The 26,282-nt window shown below is 36.5% G+C and overlaps 1 protein-coding gene across 1 annotated transcript in view; it reads right to left on the bottom strand.

Moving 5' to 3' along the window:
- Positions 1-211: 211 nt before the first annotated feature.
- Positions 212-26,282, bottom strand: part of NEGR1 (neuronal growth regulator 1) — an 854,147-nt gene continuing 828,076 nt past the window's right edge. The window contains exon 7 of the mRNA XM_006775915.2: positions 212-2,502. Within this exon, the coding sequence (XP_006775978.1) occupies positions 2,378-2,502 (125 nt within the window). The 3' untranslated portion in view covers positions 212-2,377. The remainder of the gene's footprint in view (positions 2,503-26,282) is intronic.

Raw genomic sequence — 26,282 nt, 5'->3', positions numbered from 1 at the left:
TATGACTGTACTTCTGTCACATTCTATGGTAATAACACCAGACTCCACAAATTTGGAATCATGACAACACTTTGAACTAATTATTTGGTTCATCCATAGTTTATATCTCGATTTACCTCACATTTACCCTACAAACCTTACAAAGAGGAGGTATTTTTAACTCTAGGAAAGCGGTCACTGTATAATATGCATTCTTGATCTGTTTCTTTCTCCCAAACAATGATACTGATGGTTAACACTTTTGTGGTAGCACCACTATTTCTAGTAAGTAGATTATTATGGAGTGTGCCACTTTAAAGCTGCAATACAAAAAAACAAAACAAAAACCAAAACCAAAAAAAAACTTTGTAATTTGCTCCCAAATTCCACAAAGGATATTTTAAAAAAACCAGGTCAATAATAATCAAAGTTAGAATGCTGTATGTATTTAAGAGAACATTTTTAATACATCAGTCAAAATAATGTAATAAATTATTAGTGAGTAAATTTAATAGCATCATGCCATGTTATTGCCATTTTGTGCAAACATTGTATATATATGCCTCCTCATTTAGGATTCATTTTTCTAATTAAAATAGATTTATGGTGTACTTTGGGACTAATTTTACTTGGAAAAAAAAACACAATTTCCAAGTTATTTCTTTCTGGGAAAAAATATTAGATATCCTAAATATGTATAATTTCTATGGAATTTCCTGTATTTATCTTTATTAGTAAGTTTTTGGTGTTTTTATGGCTTGCAAAGGGGACTGACTATTTGCAGAAATCTCTGTTGGTGTAATGAAATTGGTAACTTTATCAAACTTGTAAAATGACTTTCAAGGCTATGGCCTTTTTTTAGTAAAGAATAAAACCATCAAACTATTCCTGTAATATAAACTACTTCTTAAAGTAACAGCATTTTCCTTAAAAAATGTAGTTTTCACTGTGATATAATTTAATACTTATGATAATTTAATAGTTAATATCTTAAGATATTCTCATCACTGGTCTTGTCTTCATTTGATCATATCATCCTTATACCATGTAAGAAAAAGATAAAGCATGGCAATATTTTTTTCTTGGCCTTACTTGTTTGGGTTGACATGGCTATAGAGAATTATTACAGAATTTATTACAGAATTAGTTATTTTAGGGATTGATGTGCTGCAGACCAGCATGAAACATTTGTTGTAATATATTTTGAACAATTGTTTTATATAACATGCATCCCAAACTATCAACTGAATGATGTTTTCAGATGAAAAATATGCAAAATGCTCCAGTCAACAGGAGCACCTTCTCATACCACCTCTCCTGCCATGGAACCAAATTAATTTTGAGTGCTTACCAAGTCAGGTAATATTAGGTGATTGGAATTTGTGTCCTTTCTGAAAAACCATCCTAGCAATTTGGCTTGGAATGGTGAAAGGAAAAGGTGGATTGCTGGGCAATCTATTGGCTGGACTGTGCTGCCATTTTAAAGGGAATTATTTCCCAAAGTGGGTCTAATATTTAGCTACATTGAAATAAATCATATGTCAAAGTTACCTGTATTATGTTAATTAAATTGTTTTTTATCACAAAATTGAGTTATTGTGGGGCAAATTTCACAAACCCCACTGGTAATGAAGGGATTTTTACAGTCCTATAGCTACTTTACTCTTTAGAGATCGGATATGGTTTAACTTTATCATTATAGTTTATTTTTGTCTTCAATTGTAGGGTTTGGCAATATGTTTTTATTAGTTGAAGGCAAAGAGAGAAATACTTCATGAAGGCACACCCATGCTGAACTTACAGGAAAGAGAAGCAGAGCTGCACAGCCAGTTATATTACAAGGCTCATTCCTGAAACCTGAATATCATGCGAGCAGAAAAATCTAGATATGTGTGTGTTTTGAAGAAATGATCTGAAGGCAATACTATTTGCTTTTTTTTTTTTATCAAAAGAGAAAAAATGCATCTTTGTAAATGCGGATTGATTCTTATTGAAACAGGGAAATGAATGCTTGTATTGCAGCCTTAAAGAATCACATATTCACTGCAATATTCGTTTTTGTAAACTACAGCCTGCAACCTAGCAGACCATGACTGAATGCTTTTGAAAAGTTGTAGATTACAAACATGAAATCACAATTAATATCCTCTAAAAGTAATTTCAGAGCCTTCACATCTTAAAAAAAGGACAATGTGTACTGCTTCACAAGGTAATGTAGCTAATCAAAAAAAGAATAGAATTAAAGTATTTACATAATGGGCAATTCTACAGAAGGCGATCATCCCCTTGTAAGCACTGCCGATTACATCCCACGCTGCTTTTCACAAACGGTACCAGATTGGACCCAGCCATCAGCACTTTCGGAGAATTCTTAAGAGCCTTTTATGGGTCTTTACACTTATTGTAGAATGGCATTCTTCAGGTGGAATATGCTGGTGAAAGAGGACAGTGTCAACACAAGGTACCAGCAGGAGATAAGAACGTCGGCGCTGCCGGTAATTCCATACTGGGCTGTACTTGGAGCTGGAAAGAAATGGAGAAAGACTAAATCAACATCTAATTCGTGTCTTTCAGGAGCTTAACGATAATCAAAAGGCAGCTGTGTATATTGGGGAGAGCCCTGGTGTTGGAGGCAGGCAGAATTAGGTTGACATCTGTTTCTGCTGTAGGACAATGTGTGACCTATTCGACTAACCTTTCTGAGCCTCATTTTTCTTAAGGAAAAAAACAGAAGTGATAGAATCCACTTGGCAGGGCTGCAGTGAGAACTGGAGACGAAGTACATATAATAACACATTGCACTGGGCTGAACGCATGCTAAATACTTACTATTTCACAGCTAACATTATTCCTCTTATATGCATTGTTAATATTTGTAGTAGTGAACAATATTCACTTATGCATATTTTTCAAAAACATTTTTTATTGAGATAAAATTGACGTATGACATTGTGTAAGTTTAAGATGTACAACAGTGTTGATTTCATACATTTATATATTGCAATATTAGTACCACCATAGTATTAGCTAACACCTCTATTATATCATATAATTATCATTTCTTTCCTGTGGTTAGAATAATTAAGATCTAGTCTACTAGCAACTTTTAAGGTTATAATATAGTACTTTTGAATATAATTACTATGACGTGCATTAAGTCTCCAGGACGTAATCTCTTGATGAGTTCCAAGTTTATACCATTAAACAACAATCCCAAATTTCCCCACCCCTAACCTCTGGTAAACACCAACCTACTCTCTATTTTTATATGTTCAGCTTTCTTAGATTCAACATATAAGTGACATTATACATATATATGCACATATATTTGTAAATCTTTTTTACTGGTAAAATATTGTACTAAATGCTGCAACAACAGCCAAAACCGGTTTGGCTCAGTGGATAGAGCATCGGCCTGCAGTCTGAAAGGTCCCGGGTTCGATTCCGGTCAAGGGCATGTACCTGGGTTGCGGGCACATCCCCAGTAGGAGATGTGCAGGAGGCAGCTGATTGATGTTTCTCTCTCATCGATGTTTCTGACTCTCTTTCTCTCTCCCTTCCTCTCTGTAAAAAATCAATGAAATATATTTTAAAAAAAATAAAATAAATGCTGCAACAACAAATAAGTTCTCTCTTCCAACAATGTTTTTGGCGGTGAAGAAAGATATTCAAAATTATAATACAACCCTAGAAATATCAGAGCTGCATGTGCAAACTTCAATGACACAGAAAATTGTGTATTTAAATCTGTCTGTGCAAAGGAGGGATAATTTAACAGAGAATTTTATCGTAGGGGATGGTCATTTGGGTAGAGGTTACAATATATTCAAAAGCATGAGGAAAAGAGAGAACACAACATATTCTAGGATCTAAAAGTAGATCAGTATTGTTGCACCATGAAAATGGAGGCCTGAAGTAGAGGGAATTAAAACTGGGACTCTAGGCAGATAGAATGATCTTAACTATAAAGAAAAGAGTTTAGCTCTTTATAATAAAGGAAATTTTGAAGGCTTTGGAGCTGTTGAATGATATGATTACATTTATTTACACATTAGAAAGATCACTGTTTTATACATCAGAAGCTCATGTGGTACCTGGCTAACAGACATGTTGAATATTTACTGAGAGATTTCACCCAGAGACTGACCACACTTGGGAGTCTACTGAATGAATTCCACTTTATTTCACAAGAGAATAGTTACCTCTTTGAATGCGAATTAAATTGTGTTCCAGAAATTGAATGTCGCAGACATGCTCAGCCTTGCCTGAGACTGATTCTCACTTACCATAATAATTATAACAGCAATAATAAAAGAAACCTCACCAACATACTTTTAACTACTTTTTCTTAATGAAACCTGGATTTCAAGCACTGTTTTCTAATACAAAATAAATAATGTAATAAAAATATATTATTTCACTGCCAAATCCATAACTCAAACCAGGAAGCAGTTTTAGTCACTGAATTTGAATTACCAGCAGGTAGTTTTTAATGGAACTTTCACCAAAGACTATATTTCCAAGTTACAAGAAGAATAAATTGCCTTGTTTATACCTCTAAGAAATTAGAGGGGATGACAGATGCATTGGACCCTGCCAGTGGGAAGTTTTCTTCACATTACAATTGTTGGTTCCAGGTGAATGAGATTCAAGGGCTAAGATTACTACTCTTTAGTAAACACAGAGCAAAATCAACTATTTAATGCTTCTATTTGCATCACAAATGAGTCCTAAAGAATGAAAAGATTATGAAGAAAACACATCTTTATCATTGGACAAAGGTTTGATATATAAGAAGTCTAATATAAAACCACAAAACTCCTTAAATTACTTTCTCTTGTTCAAGCTTAGAAAGATGTTGTATTTTTTAAAATATAAATAAATATTTAATTGGTCTGTTGCCTTCTCAATGACAGCTATTTCAGAGTTATTTTTGCTGTGGTTTTTAAAGAATCTTGAGTGCAATCAAACCAGTATAGCAGTAAAGGACTAATAACAAACAAAGCATATAAAATGATTTCATAAATAAGAAATAAATCTCAAAAACTAAGCATGTATAACAAAGATAAAATTTTATTATCTTGACTAATTAAATAGTGCATTAAGTGGGTAGACTATAAAGGGCCCTCAAAACTCCATATCTATTCTTTAAAGTGCATTTTGGGGGCAATCTTTTCTAAATCTCCTCTTCTCCAACAGGCTGAGTAGATTACCCTAGTGTGTCATTAGGTCACCATATATATTTCTTTTTATATGACTGTAACACTGCACTGTTAATATATTTATACATAATCTATTTTACTAGATTGTAAACTCTCCTAGTTCATGTTTTATTTATTTTGATGTTTCCAGACACAAAGTCTGGCAAAGTCTAGTACCTAGTAGATGCTTAACAAATGTCTGTTGAATGAACAATTCATTTAAATAAATAAATAGGCCAGAATTAAAAGGGGTATTTTTCTCTTATAAAAGGACTTTCTTCTAAGGCAGTGGTTCCCAACTTTCCTAACGCCACGACCCTTTAATACAGTTCCTCATGTTGTGGTGACCCTCAACCATAAAATTATTTTCGTTGCTACTTCATAACTCTTAATTTTGCTACTGTTATGAATCATAATGTAAATATCTGATATGCAGGATGTATTTTCATTGTTACAAATTGAACATAATTAAAGCATAGTGATTAATCACAAAAACAATATGTAATTATATGTGTTTTCCGATGGTCTTAGGCGACCCCTGCGGACCCAAAGGGGTCGCGACCCACAGGTTGAGAACCGCTGTTCTAAGGTAAGCCACCTGCCTACAGGCTAGTAGAGAGTCTTCAATACACCTCTTTCAGTCATCCAGCAAATAGGCACTGAACTAGGTACCAGGCTCTGTACAAAGTACTGGGAATACAAAGGCTAATATGATAAACATGGTTCTTTTGTTCCTTAATTCCATATATGGCCATATGTACTCTATATTCTCCTTTTTATCATATACCTTCAATGCCATCTTTTCTCCCTATATGCTTTTACCTTCTACCCAGTCTCCTATTGTGTTAGATAAAGGTATATCAATAATATATTTAAAAATTAAATATTACTTTGCAACTAACAGAGTATATATTTGTCCATTGATGTCTCATATTGATGTACTTTTTAGTTTTGTGAATGCAATACTTCTATTAGTCCTAAAATAAAGTAGGAACCCGTTGCTGCATTGTTAGCATGCAATTACTATAAGAAATGAACTGTAGAATAGCTATTGACAATTAGTAGGCCAAAAAACGGAGTGGAGGTAGTCAAGGGAATGTGAGGTCAATTACCTAATGCCAAGTCATCTATCATGATTCATACTCCTTAAGTAGATGTTGAACATCTTTCATGTGCTGGGAATTGAACACAGCTAAAAATTAATACAACTCAATCTCCACACTAGGAAAGGTTCATTCTATTTGAATATATAAATAAAAATCAAATATAGAACATTAGAATATATATAGTGAAAAAACATGAGAGGGCTCTCCAAAGAGTCATGGTAGAGGTGAGTAGTCTAGGCGGCAGATACAAATACAATTATTTTTCACAAAATGCAATGATATACACGTGCTAGTACATGTATATCTCACTGTAAAAAAATGGTGGCATTGGGGTTCATTGACTTGGGGTATCCTATTACTATATAACCTTAGTTCCATTGACTGATATTTATTTGTGTGTGTGTGTGTGTGTGTGTGTGACTTGTTGACTCAGTGATTTAGAGCACAAGACCAATAGCACTAAACTTAGGAGTCTCAGTACTACTTGGACTAATTAGATTTGCTTGGCATGTTAAATCCCAATCAGCTACATAAGAAATTATAGGAAATCTTAAGAAATTACAGAAAATAACTGTTAGTTATTAGTAATTAGTTATTAGAAATTAGCTTCAAGACCCAGTTCAAGTATCCTCTCCTTTAAAAGAGAAAACTCTTTATAAAATCCCACTTGCCAAATTAATTTGGCATCATTTTTGATATCTTATTTACATATCAATCACATCATATTTACATATCAATTTTTTTCATTAGACCAAGAATGTCAAACCAAGATTTATTATATGCATCTTTATCATTGGTATTGAACACAGTCTGCTACTTAGTAAATGTTCACTAATATTTATTGAATACTGATAGCCCATTTCCCAAACTATCACCGTAAACATACAAGGAGGTACAGTGCCTTGAACACTTTTCCCAGAAGAATATTGCTTTTCACCATTCATTGATTACTTTCTAAGACTTGTACAGAGTCAGAATACTTCCCTTCAGTATTTGAGCAAGAAATAAATCTTGAGGCAGTCTATATAACGGAAGAGCAGGCACCCGACTTTGTACCTCATCCTCTTTCAGCAAGAGACTGGGAGTATAGGTAAACTTATGGCCCTTAATATACATCTGAATTTCTTAAGAGACATCCAACTGTGCCTTTGGGATGGTCATATCTTTTGTATGTTCTTTGCCATGTTTTTAGTTGCCTGAGAATATCATACTGCTTCTCATCCTAAGTAAAATTAGGAGGAATAGGACATGTGAGGGTTTTGGTTTCATTCTGAGTGATATGGAAGCCTTAGGAGAAGTTTGAGCAGGGGAGGTTAGCTGACAGTTTTAAATAATTGCTTGGGTATCTTGTGACCAACTGACTGTCCTAGCAGATGCGAGTAGAAGGCTATGTTAGCCTGAAACCCTCAGGGGTCTCCACTGACTATTGAGGGAAGCCAAGGCTCTGGAGCTCAGTATTCAGGGCCTCTGTCATCTGGCTCTAGTCAACTTATCCAAACTCATGCACACTCAGCTCCAGTCACACGAACCATTTTCTGAACACATAAGTGTTTTTATTACTCCCTGTCATTTGCACACTCCATACCCTTAAGCCTAAATGGTCTTCATTCCTATTTCTCTTCTTTATGCATCAAAGTCCTACTCATCCTTAAAGATCTAAAATACCACCTCCTCCAAGAGGCCCCCCTAATATCTCTAATAAGAAGTGCTAGTCATCTTATTCCTGATTTCAGAAACAGTTCTTTTAAAATTATGTGTATATATAATTATATATATATATATGCACACACACATATATATACATACATATATATGCGTATATACATATATATACGCATATATATGTAAATGTATAACTTTGTCTTTGGTTTATAAAGCATCAGGAGTCATGGAACATTCCTCCTTATAATGTGAGCATCTGTATCTTTTATAAATGTGTTCAATAGATGTGTGTGACAATGAATATGGAAAAATGTTCTTAAGTATGCATTTATCTAATTCAAGACAACTTCTATAAAATACTTCATTAGTTGCTCCTATGATTTCTTTTACTCTTAAGACAAAGTGCGTGAGAGGGAAACTGTTCTCTTTCTTTTCTACCATGTCTTTAGTTGCTGTTTTTTAAAAAAAAAATTGATTTGAGAGAGAGAGAGAGAGAGAGAGAGAGAGAGGAAGGGAGAGGGAGATATTTAAAGCACACACACACACACACACATACACACATACACGCACACACTCAGAATGAATTTGCTCATTCATTTAGCAAATTGGATGTGTGCTATGTGCTAGGCATTCTCTGAGCAAAATAGAAGTGGCCTCTGTCCCCATAGAGCTTTCTCTTTAGCTTCAGATGTTTTCCATGAAACAAGCATATTTTACTTCAATCTTAATCTACACTTGGTTAAGGAATCAATGTTTCTCTGCCTATACAAACTGTCCTCCAAGTTATGTGCAAAAATATGTATTCTCTTCATTTTCTGGGTTCATTTTATTTAATGCCATTTATTGTACTGTTAGATATTTGGCTGTTCTCCTGGTTTTCAGGTTCCTTGAAGGCAAGGAGTATGACCTCTTCCTTTCCCCTTCCTCTGTCTTTCCCCGAAGAGAAGAGTGCGGTGCACGGCCTTTAGAAGTGGTTCCAGGGCTGATCGAGTGCTGTGTTCGGTTTTGGCAGGGCTCCCAGGCCTGGAGCAGAAGGGCCTGGGCTAGGTGTGGGATCTCTCCCAGTTGTCAACAGGAAGATCCAATCTGTGTTTTAACACATATCTTACATCTTGTCTAATTATAATTATCACCCCCAATTACTTACAGCTGCTGCATATTATTTTCAGTGTTGGCAGTTTTCCCTTGTATTGCTCCAGTTTTTATTTTTAGGCAAAAGCCAATGTAACTGTGAAATATTTAGTTTTGGTATAATACCAATTACTTGCCTAAGCAATTTTCTTAAATTACTCAAGTTCATTACTCAAACTGCTAAGATGCTTGTTGCAATCTTAGGTAGAGTTACTTAAGCTACATTAACTTTGCTTCCATAAGTAAAAACTGGCCTCAACTTACGTTTTACTGAGGAAGATTATGCCTTAATGAAAAAGCGAATTATTTACACCTAAGTTAGACTAGACCATATAAAAGAGATTAATGTGGATTCAAAATACAGTGCACATTAGTTTACTCAGAAATCACGCACCATTGATTCTATCCAAAAGACAGTGAAACTCCGTTTCATTACATACTGTGGGAGGCGTTTGCTCCACAGATATTTGAGTCCTCTCTTCAGGGACATCTGCCTCTTAACCCCATCAGTAGATGGAGGAGATACCCAGAACCTCAGATGACCCCCACGCTTTTTTTGTATTGCTTAATTCTGCCTAAATACTTGGGGGAGATTAGGAGAGTGGGAGAGCCCTAGAACAGGATATGCTTAGACTGTATAGCCTTGGGTGTGGTGTCTGGAAAAATCAGGCAAGTCTTAGAACAGATAACATCAAATCATTATTCCTTGTTATACTATTTCCTGGGCAATCATATGGCTCAGGCCCTATGATGGGATGTGTTAAAAACACAGCACAAACCATGTCTTCTCATGGACTTTTTACATCTGGGGCACAGTGCCTTCTGAGGGAAGGGCTTTGTTGGTGTAGACATTGCACGCTCCTGTACTTAGACCCTCAAGATCTTCTGCTTCCCCTTTTGGCTTTGGGGTTGAGGAATGCCTGAGTAGCATAGTTGTCATGTGGCGGGGGCACCGATATATATATACTTACAGATTCCTTTTACACAAAACACCTTTATTGTACGAATTTTGTGCACGGGGTGGGGGGGTATTCCCCTCAGCTCAGCCTGCACCCTCTCCAATCCGGGACCCCCTCAGGGGTGTCCAACTGCTGGTTTAGGCCTGATCCCCAGGCAGTCGAACATCCCTCTCACAATCCGGGACCACTGGCTCCTAACTGCTCACCTGCCTGCTTACCTGATAGCCCCTAACTGCCCCCACTGCTGGTCTAGTCACCCCCAAATGCCCCCTTCGCTGGCCTGGTTGCCCCACCTTTCCCCCCCCCTGTGGGCCTGGTCACCCCACTCAGCCTGCTGCTTGGTCGTTTGGTTGCCCCTCACTAACCCCTCTGCAGGCCTGGTCGTCCCACACAGCCTGTTTGGTCGTCAGTTCGGTTGTGATGGTCACTTAGGCTTTTATATATATAGATAAGCAGTTCTCAGACTGGGAGAATAAGGTTTAATTTATGAGCTGCTATTATCATAGCCAGCTTTGAATTCCTGCCAGTCAGCCTTTGTTTTTAACCTTTTTAGAAAGAATTAGGCTAACCAGTGCACATTGGTACATTTTTATGAAATTCGAGGTCTACATCATAGAAAATCTGTATGTAGATGCTTATTTATGTTCATTGCAGCATTATTTACAATAGCCAAGATTTGGAAGCAGCCCAAGTGCCCATCAGAGGATAAAAAAGCTGTGGTACATTTACACAACGGAATGCTACTCAGCCATGGAAAAGAAGGAAATCCATGCGACAGCATGGATGGACCTGGAGAGCATTATGGCAAATGAAATAAGCCAGAAAGAGAAAGAACTGCCACATGATTTTAGTTGTATGTGGAAGCTAATGAACAAAAATAAACTAACAAACCAGATAGAAACAGACTCATTGATAGCGAATAAGCTGACAGCTGTCAGAGGCGAGGAAGGTTGTAGGGCTGGGTGAAAATAGTGAATGGATTAAGAAAAGAAAAATACAAAAACACTCTGAGACACAGAAAAAAAAGATACGTATTCTAACATTTTACATTTTTACTTTTTCACTTGGTCAAACTATCTTCAACGCATTCCAACATCTTTTACAGACCAAGCCTTCACCAGCATAAAATTATAGAGTACTTATTTCCACTGAAAGTATTTCCACTTTGATTTATAAACAATGAGGAGAACGGCTAGAGAAATCACACCATTCCTTTGTCTCTCTGACTCATGGAATTTCCCCGGCAGCTTGTTCCCAGCCACCGCTAAGCTGTTTCTCTGGCAGACCCCCAGCCTTGAATCTTTTCTGCTTGCTGACTCCCCATGTTGCCAAATTTCATGGTACACAGTCGTATTTACTCAACGTCAACGACATTAGGAATATTAAGCATTTGTTTGATTCTGCTATTACCTATATTCATAAATCTGCCTATGTGTAGATAAATACTGTTATCTGCAAACAGCCAGCTAAAACTCTTCAAGAGAAACAAATTCTGCTGCCCTTTTCTGTCCTTCATATTCATTGAAAATATTTCAAAGCTTGAATTGAATTGTTCACTGATATCTTGTCAATGTATTTTTTGTTTTATTTTTTAGCAAGTCAGAAGTGATTTACAACCATATATATACACTAGGTCTTCAGGAGAAGTGCATTGCCACAAGAGATGATTTTGTAGAACCCTAACTGGTTCTTTGAACTTGAGCAAAGCACAGTTGTTCAGTCCAGGTAGGTTTGCAGATGGCTTCCTATGTATGTGCTTCTACATATTTTGGAGTATGTGTGTCTATGTGTGTGGAAGGGAGTATGTGTGTTTTAAAAGCTGGCTTTTTGTGTGTGAAATATTTACCCAGACATACAATACAAATTGCCTTGACTACATAGATTTTAGTTTGGGCCTTTAAGGAATCATTTAGGTGAAGAAAAGAGGTTTTCACAGCAATAAAAATAGAAACCCAGCTGTGCTCTTAAGGTCACTAATAGTCACTGCCATCAGCTGTATCATCAATGTGACATTGCTAGTGTGGTAAAAAAAAAGGGGGGGGGGAGAAGTTGCAAACCAGTAAACATTGTTGCAAGTTGAAGGCATTTTTAAGGTCTGCATGTGAGGCTATGTGAGTGTGAAATTATTTTTGATATAAGTGTTTAAACTTGGAGATTTGATGATCAAATTGTCTTGTTTATTACATTTTATTCTTTATCTCTTTTGTGTTGGGAAGGTTATCCTAAACTAGCTTCTTCTCTGTTATTCTGCAACATTGTTCTTTAAGAATGAAAAAAGAATTTCAGAAGGTTTGATTATTTCTCCCATTATTTTTTTTTGCGGGGGTGGGGGGAGATACTCCATTTACCTTCCAATTTTTTTCTTAACTTTTCAAATGCAATAAAGCCAGTGATTACCTGGCCTGTAGTTCTGATTCACTTAAATTGCTCCAATTGTTATGCTCCAGGTTGATTTTCAGTGACTCTCAATGATTCACTAATCATTTCCATTATACTTGGGCTATTTAAAAAACCTTCATAACATCCAAGGCCCTCTTTAATCTTCCTGAAAGTACCTCTGCAGCCCTATCGCTGACTGCCCTCTGACAGGGTCCTCTAGTCACAGGAGGCAGGAAGGCTCTTCATTCTCAGAAAATGGCCAGACACTTGTGAATTTGCTCACACACTGCCTTCCTCTGGGATTGTCTTCTGTATCCTTTATTCTAGGATACGTTAGAATAAAACCCATCTTTCTATGCCTATCTCAAATGCAAACTGCTCACAAAATTAGACTCTGTCAGAACTTTAAGGATTATTTATTTTTTTAAATATGTTTTTATTTTTTAAATATATTTTTATTGATTTCAGAGAGGAAGGGAGAGGGAGAGAGAGAAACATCAACAAGGAGAAGGAATCACTGATTGGCTGCATCCTGCAGGCCCCCCACTGGGGATCAAGCCCGCAACCGCAACCGGGGCATGTGCCCTTGACCGGAATCAAACCCGGGATCCTTCAGTCCTCAGGCTGACACTCTATCCATAGAACCAAACTAGCTAGGGCAGAACTTTAAGGGTTGGTGAGGACAGCCTAGCCTGCTGCCGCAGGGGTACAGGAATGGGAACCCTCTTGCTTGTGGGGTTCTTGGGGAGCCACTGAAATAGCATTTTCAGAAGCCTCCACGGCACAGAGTTATATTCTTGGGTTGTCATGTCCCAGTTCTCCGAAGCCAGTCCTGAAAGAGGCAGCTGGGACTTCAGCGGAGCCAGAAGCTGGGCCAGTGTCCAGTGTTTCCCTTCCATGTTGCAGCCGGGTGTGGGTCAGCATTCAGGCCAGATTCAAGCCTATCAGTCCATCTGTGGAGCCCCAGATGGCCCTGCACCATGCCCACACAGGGAGCCCAGACCCCTGCAGCAGGCGTCCCAAGAAGACAGGAGTGTGAGAGCCGAGAGAGAGAGAGAGAGAGAGAGAGAGCCACTGACTTGCTCCCAGGTTTGATTGATGGGCAAGTACCTTCCCATGTCGCTCAGACCTTACTGGGAATGTGTCTATCTGGTCTTCCCTTCACTCCTTTCCTGGTAAATATTAACAATGGCATCAGCACAACCCTTCAGTTTTATAGATGAGATGAGGCTGGTGGAGATTGAATGATGTGCTTAAGGTGGAGGCAAAAATAAAACTAGAATTCAAGTATGCTGACTTTTTGTTCTTCCGTTTCTATGAAGTTTCCTGATTTGCTACCTAACTCTAGTTGGAATTAATCTGCCATTTCCTCTTTTCTCTTATAGCCATTTGTTTTTACCTATACTTTATCACTCCCCTGTTAGTTTCCTTCAGTAGAGTCTAAGTTTCTTGAAAACAAAAATCGTATTTAATTTAATTTTGTATGACTCACAACACTTGATCAAGTGACTGGCACTGCAAAATATTTATTACAGAGAACTATAGAAAAATTGTTTTAATTTCTGCAGTTTAATGAGATTTTACTATAAAGTTCAAGAAAAAAGAAAGGCATGCTACAGGGAAGGTAATATCAATGAACTCGGGATTTGGAACCATTGATGACCATTGTTGAGGGAGACTGGTTTCATTTTACTGAAAAGAAGAATCTTGTGTTCTTTAGATGTCTCTGGTGATATCATACCATAAACTGGCAGAGCTACACACACACACACACACACACACACACACACACACACACAAACACACTGAGAGAACTGTTGGAGAATCGCTCTTGTCGGTGGCTTCTATTTGAATGCATTAGTTATGGATGGAGACCTTATTTGTATCAAGCACATCAGGTACTAGCTGAGCATTTCTAAGCCTCAGTTTTCTCAGCTGAACAAAGGCGGTAAAAGTATCTTCCTCACAGTGTTGCTGAATAAGCATATGAGCGAAGAAAGTGCTTAGTTACCTAGTGCTCATTTAAGTGTTCATTAGATGGTAGCTTTTAAGATGCATTAGTATTTCTACAGACCAATGCAAACCCCTACTTTGGCCCAAGAAGAAATATCCAGCCCTAGCTGATTGGCTCAGTGGATAGAGCATTGGCCTGCAGACGGAAGGGTCCCAGGTTTGATTCTGGTCAAAGGCACATGCCCAGGTTGCAGGTTGATCCCCAGTAGAGGGCATGCAGAAGGCAGCCAATCAGTGATTCTTATCTTTGATGTTTCTTCCTCTCATTTCCTCTCTGAAATCCATAAAAACATGTTAAAAAACAAATAAAACAGAAGAAATATCCAGTTGTTGGAATGAGGTTATGTGTAACTCAAAATTCTACCACACCAACAATACGTTACAGCTGTAAAAATGAAGACCGGGAAATTCACTTATTAAACCAATTAATGCCTGAGTATCTAAAAATACTTATGAGGACTTCTTGTGCTCTGCATACTGTTCTGTGGGCTGGGATATAGTCTTCATATATAATTCATCTAAGTAGAACACAATGCTCTGAGCAAACCATACCAATAACCCCTTGGGTTTCAATTCATGTTTGTTTATTTTTTTTTTCTACTTGGAATCACCTTCTTCTACTTCCTTCCAAGTTTCAAGCCTCCATATAGAATGCTTTTACTTCTCGTAAGGACACAATTCAAAGGTTATCTCTGCGATAACTTATTTGGCCCTTTAACCACCACTTGTTCTCTCTGCTGAGGCCCCATTGGAATTCAAATCCCTCTGTCATGGCCTTCTCACTGACTTGCCTCCTCACCCAGGCTGTGAGTTCCTAAAGGGCAGGAACCTTAACTTTTCCATCTCTCTTTACTTCCTTTTTTCTCTTCCCTAGTGGCTAACACAATGACTGCACATAATAATGGTTTAATGAATAACTGCTTCTTTTCCCTCCACATAAGATAAAGTTGCAGAATATATTTGTTTCACAGAACTTTTGTGTCCTACCTTACATCTTGTTATTTATTACCTCTTTACTTTAGCTACTGCTATGACAACCAGCTGTGTGCAAGGCAAACAATTCTGAGAAATATTCCATATGGCTCCTCAGAGGGTCCCCAGGAGGGAGGGGCCCAGTGACCCAGGGACCAGCTCAATAATATGCTCATGGACTGGCTTTCCCTTCTTCCCTGTTTAACTTGTTCCAATCTCCTTGAAATTCCTTTCCAAAATAATCACCTCTAAGTGAGCTGCTCATTTTGGGAGGACCCAGACAAAGATACCACTCTTATATGAAGCAGAGAACAGCAGGTTATAAGTTCCGTGTCTAGTGTAACTTCCTACCCCCCTACAATGCACGGTGCTTTGCACATAGTAGATGTGCAGTAAATTAATTTTGGATAAATTGATAAAAAGTAAACATCCTATCTCTTCATCTCCACTTTTCTTCGCCTTTAATAGGTCACTTGCATTGCTTTTATGAGGTCTGTATTAATTATATTGTTAGCAGACACATATTCTTAATAATTTAAAAGGGGCCTTAATTAAATCTGATTATTTTTTCCTCATAGAATTTTATCCCGAGAATATTACCCACTGTTTTATACCATCATCATTTTGGTTTCTGCTATACCAGCAACATTGCCTAATGAAAGTTCTGTCTCCTATTGTATTTCTTAAATATTTAAAAGCACCCATGGCTCTTATATTTTTTATTATGATTTCAACTATAAAATACTCATCTCCCTACAACCTTGAAAAGCTCATTTTCAAGGCTTCAGACTGCCTTGCAGTTTCTGCCTAAGTTGATCCAACTTGTAAAATGGGAAAGTGGAAAGTACAACTGCTATGAAAGGAGCTTGAGGACGTGTGCACAAAAATTAGGTATTTAGAGAACTCTAGTGCAAAGATGATCTATCCGAGGATGCAAAGAAAAAAAGATAAATACATTTTCATAGTGATTCTAGCACTGAACACATTACCCACTATGGATTAATATTGATTTTTAAGGATATTTCGTCATGTTCTTTCCTCCAAGTAGAGACAATATGATGCTTATAATTTCTCTGGGCACTAGTCAAGCTATTTTTTAAAAAAGGGGAGGAGGGGATAAAGGAGGGGAAAATTGGGGGACATCTGTAAACAATAAAATAAAATAAAATTTAAGAAAAAGGAAAAGAGGGTGGGAATTTTCCAAACTATTATATTAGAAAACCTTACCACTGCCTCATTTTTTTTTATAGATATGGCAAATTTGATGGCACTATTGTTTGAAAGAGTTTTTGACTATAGCTGAAGTAAGGCTTCCTGGAACTACATTAATAAGTTTTTCAGTCAATCATCTGATGAAATTATATCCACAGTTCCTTTGATCACAAATCACAAGGAGAAGCCTTGTCATTTCATAAGACAGAGCCTTTAATATATTAATAGACACCACACTTTAACAACATTTCCCATTATCCTTAATCAAAAAACAGCTGACCCTTGAACAATACGAGTTTGAACTGCACAGGTCCAATTGAGGATATTTTCAAAAAATACTGTAAATGTATTTTCTCTTCCTTATGATTTTCTTAATATGTTATTTTCTCTAGCTTACTTTATTGTAAAAATACTGTATATAATACATAATATATAAAATATGTTTTAATTGACTGTTCATGTTATCAGTAAGGATTCTGGTAAACAGTAGAATATTAGTAGTTAAGTTTTGGGGGCGTAAAAATGATACGTGAATTTTCTACTGCGGATATTAGTGCCCCAAACCCAGTGTTCAAGGGTCAACTGTATATACATTTAAACGTCAAACTGGAAAATTAATCTCAGACTCAAATAATTCAGAAAATGAGTAACTTAAGAAGAATTGAGTTTTATAATATTAATCACATTATTTATTCAACAAATGCTTACTGAACATCTGCTTTGGGTTAGGCATTGTGCTCAGTGCTGAATGAACAGAGATGAACAAGACTTACTCCTTGGCTTTGAGGAATTTTTATAGTCAAGTAGAAACAAAATATTCTACTCTGGAAGAAAAGGGATGACTTCTTACCAAATCATGTATTATTAGAATTCCAAGTTTAAAAGAAACTTTGAGAGACTCTATTCCCCTTTGTCAAGTATAATCAAATCAGAAACCTAGTTAGAGAGAGGCGTTGTAGGGGTATGCCATTTTAAAGCCAACGAGACCGAAACCTAGACAGGAGAGAACTGCACAGAGAATTAATTTAAATCTTCAGACTTTGAGTTTTGTGTCCTTTCCAGCACATTGCACTGCCCACACTAATTTTAGCATTGTGTTCCAGGTTTCTATAGCTCTTACTGCTTATTAATATTGAGTGAAGCAAATACCATCTGCAAGTGTTTCTAAATAAAATATGATCAAAATAATTTCATAATCTACTAAATTATCCAACAATTACACATCACTTTAATTAGTCATTTCAAGTAATAAAACACAAATGAGTTTGTTCGATATACATGCTAGAAGTGATAGTTATTTTTCAAAATATCAAAACTTTGAAATAATTTCCAAGATATGTAGTCAATATATGCTTTATGGATAGCTATCATAATGTGTTCAACTTGTGATTTTTAATGCATCAGCATATTGAAGCTCATAGTATTTCTTGATCAAATATTAGCGGTATCTGAATAATTATCACATTAGAAATCTAATATGAATGGTTAATTTATTTTGTATAAAGAAGAATGAGAACACTACCTAGAATAAAAAAATAGGTATCTTAGGTTCTGCAGAATATCTAGATTATGTGTTGATTCTTAGTTTCTCAAAGGTACACATGAATTCAGAAAAAGTAGCATTCAGAATATCTCTGCATAAAACAGTGCTTTTTCTGTTTGCTTGTTTTGTTTTTAAGTAAAAACCAGTTTCAGTTTGTTATTCATGCTTGAGGTCAGGACTTGAAAACTTGAAAAATGGAAAAGGAATTAAGGGAACACTAGATTTTTAGAAAGTAAGGTCTGGTATAAAAACAATAAATGTGACAATTTGGTTTTATTGCATTAACAGTTTCTGTACACCAATTTCTAAATCATTGCTAATGAAATCAGAAAGTCACATGTAAATATATGTATTCTAATATACATTTTCAATTTTACACTAAATTTAAATATAATTGCAATGGATACATTTAGTATTATTCTAATGGTCAAAAAGAGTTTCTAAAATTCCCTGTAAATTTATGTGCAAGTTTTAAGGAAAGCAACCATAAAGCCATTTCTTTTGTATTTTTAGAGAAATGTCTTAATATAAAAAGGCTTGGGCTATGTAATTGAACTTGGGTGTACTTTAAAAGTCTTAAAATTAGAAAAAAAACAGATGATTATTTTCTCCCTTCACCAAAAGGAAAAAAAAAATTAAATGTTAATATCGCATTGTTATACCCCCCCCTCCCCCGAAGAAATGGGATATAAAAAGGTTGCAATAAGCACTGTGAATATTTCTACTAATCTTACCAGAATATCTTCATATATTAAACCATTTCTTGCTTACCCTGTTTAAACTGATATTCTTCACATATGAACAAAATGATCCTTTGTTTAAGCATTATGGCAGATACCACATTATTAAAAAATAATAGAGCAGCCTTATCTACATGTCTGAATTAGGAACAAGAAACTCACCAATAGTATAAATAGAATTTTTTCATTAAGCAGCATTCCTATTTATTACAGAGCAACAATCTTTATTTTTAGATTTCAATTTAACACTGAAAACAAATCCCAATTTTCCATCTCTTTGATGCAGCTGGCTGATATACAAGGGCAGTGTCTATTGTTATAGAACTGGCTTATTTGTGTACTGAAAGCTTCACTCAAACTTGTATGGACTTTAGAATTTCCATGAAATGCACACAATGACTCATTTCAGTATTCCCTAATTTGTCTTAACGGTTTTTTGGGTGAGAATTTTTCTTCTTTAAGATAGCCACAATGTCATTTTTTTCCATAAGGAACACGGTGACAATTCCTACGAAATCTCAGAGTCCAATGCTAAAGGTAAGGTCCTAGGTCAAGCTCAAAGTCATTTATAGGACTATGAAACTACCTCAGACTAAATCTGGGGTTACCAGCTATGGAAAAAATAAGCCATGGAAAGTCTTGTTTTCTTGTTTGCTGATAATGAAGTGAAATATAACGTGGACATATTATGAAGAGGATTTTTAAGTGAAAGGAAGTGGCTGAGAAAAAACAAAGTGGTTTAAAAACATATTGAAACAAACAATTCTGGGGAAGGAGTTGTCTAGGGAGAGCCCACGATTAAAAGCATTAGCAAACAGACGATCATATTCATTCTGGCAACTTGCAAATACATCTCTGCACATTAGACATTTTGAGTCCTTTTCTACTTAAGGATGTGCTTACTAAATTATATGAGTCTGGTAATTCCAACCATTCTTTGAATATCCACCCTAAAATACACGTTATTCTACTAAATTACAATTGGGTTTGTTAAGTTACAGAAAAGGAATCTTAAGTCAGTAAATATGGCTTGATCTCTAGATCACTGGATCATAAAAATAGATTCAAAAGCTAGCTGTATTTGTAAAAGAGAAAACTACAAATCCTTGGGAAAAAAAAATTGACTGTCAGTATTTCTGAGGTACCAGTTAGAGCAGCGGTTCTCAACCTGTGGGTCGCGACCCCTTTGGGGGTCGAATGACCCTTTCACAGGGTCGCCTAAGACCATTGGAAAACACATATATAATTACATATTGTTTTTGTAATTAATCACTATGCTTTAATTATGTTCAATTTGCAACAATGAAAATACATCCTGCATATCAGATATTTACATTATGATTCATAACAGTAGCAAAATTACAGTTATGAAGTCGTAACGAAAATAATTTTATGGTTGGAGGTCACCACAACATGAGGAACTGTATTAAAGAGTTGCGGCATTAGGAAGGTTGAGAACCACTGAATTAGAGACATATTTGTCGTTGTTTATTTGAAGAGAGTACCTTTTTGTCACTTCATTGGTAGTAACGATCAGAAGCCCTTTTCCAGCTGGTAAGGCATAATGCTGGAAAAAACTAGACTCTTCTACTTGACATAGGTAACTTACTATTTTAATTCCTAATAAGACATACTTCCACTGTTCAATACAGAGTGGTTATTACAGTATTAATAATCATGGGTTATTGAGAGTATTATGGGAGATAATGTTTGTGACTATGCTTTATAGTGTATACATCAGTTTATAAAAGCAATTTGGTTCCAGGGCATAATTCTCAGGTGCTGATAGTTGGGTCTTTAAAGAAAAAAAGTCCCTTTTAAATTTGTTGTCATTTGTTAAATGAAGAATGGTACTCTTAGGTGATCAATCAATCCTCTCAAGGCCATAAGGTGAAGTATAATGACCATCAAAATCTTCTTACCTAGATGTTCAGCTTTATCTATTAGTACTTGGTGTGAGGAGTTATCTGACTTCCAAAAGTATCTCTTTTATCACTCACTTATTTATGCATTTGTGAATTAATTTAGGAAATATTTACTTAGCATCTACTCTGCAAGAGTTCTCTGGGTGTGACAGGTAAGCCCCATCTCCCACGATTCCCATTTCTGGCTAATGAATCAAACACTAATCAAGATACTGCTGTGCGTGGATTTTGTGAATATAATTAAAGTCCCAAGTTAGTTGACCTTAAAATATGGAATGATCTGGGTGGGCCTATTCAAGCCTCATGAACTCCTTTAAAAGTAAGCTAGGTCTGCGTGGCTCAATGGTTGAGCGTGGCCCTATGAACCAGGAGGTCACGCAGGGTTTGATTCAGGTTGGGGCACATGCCTGGGTGGCAGTCTCGATTCCCAGCAGTGGGTGTGTGGGGGGCAGCCAATCAATGATTCTCTCTCATCATTGATGTTTCTGTCTCTCTCTTCCTCTCTCTTTCTCTCTGAAATCAATAAAAATATATTAAAAACCAAAAAGAAAAATAAAAGTAGGCAGTTTTCTCCACTGGTGGCAGTGAGGAAGTCAGAGACTACAATCCAGAGGGACATTCCACTTGCTCTTGCTGGCTTGAGGACCGAGGCCCTGTGTTAAGGAATGCATGTGACCTTCAGAAGCAGAGAGCAGCCTCAGTCTTATAGCAGCTTGGAAATGAGGGCCTCAGCCCTATAACCCAACAGAACCGGGGCCTGACACTAATCTGAATGAACCTGAAAGTGAATTCTTTCCTGAAGCCTTGCAAAATTATACATGCATCTCACCAAAAACTTCCATTTCTTTTAAAAAAATGTATGTTTTTAATTTTTAATTTAGAGTTGACATACAATAAATTAGTTTGTGGTATAAAAAAATTATTCACGGTAATTATTTCCTAGTGATAGAAAACAAATGCAACCAACGATCTTCTTTCATACTGGAGCACATCACATAAAAAGCAATGCAAGGGCTAAGGAGACAAGACTTAGAAACAGGAAACCAAAAGGTGGAATGATTGAACATCAAATGAGCAGCCCATATAATAAGTGCTCTTAGTTCCAAGAAAGCTGTTTCACAGAGGGCTGCACTGTTTTGAGTTCTTCCTAGACCAGGGTGGGTATAAAGCGTGGGAATGCTTGGCAGGGCAGAATTTCTCTTATAATGTCAAACAAATCTCCCTTTGAACCAATTTGTCTATCTTTAATTCATGCTTTTTTTAGGTGACATTCTAGAATCCTATGCTGTGTCTGTGTCTGATGTCTGTGTTTTCCATAAACCTTTCCTCAGTTTTGCAAACAATAAAAACAAAGGTTCCAATCAGAGACTCCAGGGGTCAGTACTATTGTCCCATTGAGTTGAAAGGAAATAATCAGGAGCCACTTATAAATCCAAAATTATTCCAATTCCATGCTGAGTCCTGAATGAGACAATATGTACATCTATGTAATCTCTACCCAGAGGACTGCACGAAAGCTTGACCAGAAGCTGTGTGTGCATCCCCCCTCATACCTTTTAATTATAAAAAGCCTACAACTGCATACTTATCAATGAATAACTAATCCTCATAAGCACATAACCATGCTCATTTTCTAACCCCTTTGTGATCAAATAATGAATACAGATGCTACAGAAAATAGGCACCATGGCAAATTTGGACAAATAGCATTTAGAGGCAGAGACAGAAAACTTTGTCAAGCATGATGCTAACAAAACATAAAGCAAAAATCTGGACCAAAAGACAAAACAACACACCAAATGGTCCCCAGTGGCTCATGATTGCACAAGAGCCCGTATCTGGAGTCTCTTGGTTTAACATGACGCCCTCTATTTTTCTAGCAAGCACACTCTTACAGCTAAAAGATGTTTGTAGTATAATGATCATTATTTACAGCAGCTATTGAAGCTGCAAGAATAAGTAAGTAAATAAATAAAAGTAATAAGTAAATAGATAGATAAATAATAAGTAAATAAATAAATACATAAATAAAATAAATCCCTGAGCTCATCTAGTTTTCCCAAGGTTATCATCTAATTGTGTTTCCAGTGGGGGAAAAGGCACATACACACACACTCCCCTAAAAATGCTTTTTAATAGACAAAAAGTGAAGCTGACGCTTTTTTTACTTGTACAATTTCTTCATTTAAGCTGCTATTTGCTTCTTTCCATGCATGAGTAGAAGAAAGGATGGAATGAACAAAGCATGGATTTTCATTGTTCCTGCCATGTAAAGTTACAGCAAATAAATTACACAGAGGAAAGAATAAATGTAGAAATAACTGAAATCTTTTTATGTAGATGAGGTGAAAAGCAGTCTCCTTTAGAATTGCTTCTCTAGGTTATAATAGCAATTTATGTTAAAAGTCACTATGACAAATCAGCCCATAATTTATTTTAAGAAGTCAAACTAGCAAGATCAAGTAGACGGTAGGTGGTATTTCATCTTATCATATTAAAACAGTCTTCCCAAATGTAAAAGATAATCTCAGCTGCAGTGTTCTGTAAGCAAGCAGAAAATTATGGAAATCTGATTTCCTTACTAGGCGTTTGCTATCTCTTTAAAGCTTACTAAATCATATCCAGATTTGTAAACACAAAAGCACCGGATCCAAGATACATTTGCTTTTCAAACACTCAGAACGAAAAAAATAAAAAAAAATAAAAGGTATTTTGCAGGGCGTAATTGAAAATTTCCTATCTGTTTTCAAAAGCTAACAAATCAACCATTGTGTGAAATTTTAAAAAAGTACAAAACATCACCTCTTTCCTTATTATGGGCTTAATTGCTTCCTCATAATGGAGTGTGATTGCAATAAGAATAGCGCCAGCTTTGAAAATTACGTCTCAAAGACATGCCAATGAGGAGCTGGAAGCCAACCTGGCAGCCAGGCTGAAGTTCTTTATCTGTACCTTAGTGTGCACGACTCCCTACTCCATCTCCTTTGGGCCTGTTTAGGTTGATTCCTAGAATAACTGGTATTTACTGTGTAAGCTCGCCTAAAAATGTCTGCACCTGTATGCCCAAACCTTGAAACTCGAAGGCATGTAGGCACACGCAAGTAGTTGGGTATTTACCTGAGCCCAAACTCAGAAATTGTCTTCCTTCTAGACACACAAGCCCCTGCATGGCCCGGGCTACAGCCTGCTTTTCCAGGGTAGAGAAGACAGACCTTGTGAGCCAGATTGCATAAGCATCTCAAGTCAACAAGCATGCCAATGGATAGACTGTCCTCATTTCCCCCCCTTTTTTTTCTGAAGAAGAAAATCTTTTGATGTTAAGGTTAATTAGTTAAGTTCATTCCTATCATGGATTTGTATCCATTTGTGTTAACATAGCTTAATCTTTTTGTAAATATATGTCTGATCTTATATATTCTTTCACCACTGATTTCTTACTTTGTGTTTATAGCAAGAGAGAAAATCCTTTACTTTTTCTATGAAGAGCTGACCAAGGAAAATAAATCAATAGGTTAAAAAAAACTATTTACATTACTAGCTATGTTTTAGTTAATAGAGATGCATAGTATTTCCAGCACCTTTTAAAAATGAGCATACTAAAAACCAACTCCATTTCCAGATCCTGGCATATAATATGTTTAAGTGTTTGTTGAATAAATGAATTGTATTCAATAAATTCAGTAAGCAATAAAATGTAAATTTAACTTCTATATTAAGGAATCATGTCAATTGTAAAATAAGTTAATACTCCATTCTAACTGTCTAGAAGTTTAAGTGATAGACTAAGACAACGACACGAAGAGAGTAATGCGGCACTTCAATATGGCATGAGCCCTACAAGAATAAAATGCAACAAAGAGGGTAGGAAAACCAATAGAGATGTGCTCAAAGGGAACTATGCAGCCACATAGAAGAACACACACACTTCTCATATATACCACCGCTTCAGAGACACACGCAGACACTTACCAAAGGGACAAAGGAAGACTGAGAATTATCATTGTGGGTGGGGAGGGAGACTGCCCCCGCATTTTGTGTATAGGCTAATGCTCCAAAAGACTCCAAGCATCCGCCTGTGTTTTCACAGCTGAAAATACGAATAGCAATACCAGCTCTTGGTGCTTGCCCTTCTGGCTGGATGACATTCAGCTGAGCTCTGTGCTTAGCCTGTGGGCAGAAGAGTTACACACCTGCTGCACAGGCAGTCTGTGTTAAGTCTCATCCTAAATAGCAGACATGGAGAGACCAAGCCAAAGCTTCACAGAAATAAAAAGGACTTGTCTTTTTATCCATAAAACAGCTACAGTGTTAAGGCACTGAGGATAAGCCCTAATAATTTCAAATGCTGGGAACATAATGTCAGTGAAATACAAGGCTAAAGAAAACAAAACAATTTACATGTTTGAAGACCTCTTGGACTTAGGACAAAGTAAGAAGAATAGCTGATTCTTTCATAGACCTACATGCGATGTTTAACTATTGTTCTAAAAACTCTGCAAATACAAATTTATTTACTCCTCACAACAGTCTTATTCGCCTCAGTTTATAGATGGGACAAGCTGACACATGTAAGTGCTGCAGATCTGTTTTCAACCCAGTCTATATGATTTTAAGATCTTTGCTTTTAACCACTTTATCATGCTGCCCTCACAGAGAAGCAAAAAATTCAAAGGTAAAAAAATTTTTAGAATAAGATCTGCCATTAAGAGCAAACAAGCGGACACACAAACAAACAAAACCACCTTTGGAGTCAAATAAAGAAAAAGAAAAGAGCACTTTAAAAATATTTAACACCTAGAGTTAAGGTACAGATAAAACCTTTTAAGACATCTCTTTTACAAATAGACCAGTATGAGTAAGGAGAAAACTTTGTGTGGCCTACACATCATGTTTTTTGTTTGTTTTATGGTTAAGAGGTAACATCTGGGTAATTTCAGTATATTTTTCATAAACCACCTTGCCTTGAATTGCTGACACCACGTTATAGCATAGCCATGTTATTTTCAACGAACTTAGATTCAATGTACCATCTATTTCTAAGGAAGGAACAAACTACCACCCAGTATTTAAATGGATTCTTTTACAAGTAAGGAATATACATTGCCTTGTACCACAGCAGCTTTTATTATTTTTAAGGTAAAATGAAAAAAAAAAAAAGCCTGAAAGATTAAGTAAAGTCTAAACTGCATTTCATTTTTAATTCAAATGCTCAGTGCATTGCACGATAAAATCCTTACTGGTGAAAATCTGGCTGAGTAAAACTTCCTTTTGTTAATAGCCTGAGCCAAATCACCCGGAGCCAGTGGCCTCTGAGGCAGCCTGAACAGAGAGCCATCCATCGGGGCTTTATCCATCTGTCAGGCCCACTGTACAGAGCGTGCCATTTTGTTCTCACCCTGGGAGCTCTCTAGCCAGTCTAGACACTCCCCCCACCACCTCATTATTCTGCAGCCAGACAAA

Source organism: Myotis davidii, unplaced genomic scaffold (genome assembly GCF_000327345.1).
Source record: "Myotis davidii unplaced genomic scaffold, ASM32734v1 scaffold128, whole genome shotgun sequence".
Taxonomy (NCBI): Eukaryota; Metazoa; Chordata; class Mammalia; order Chiroptera; family Vespertilionidae; genus Myotis; species Myotis davidii.
The sequence above is the reverse complement of the archived record's forward strand: the minus strand, read 5'-3'. Positions and strand labels throughout refer to the sequence as shown.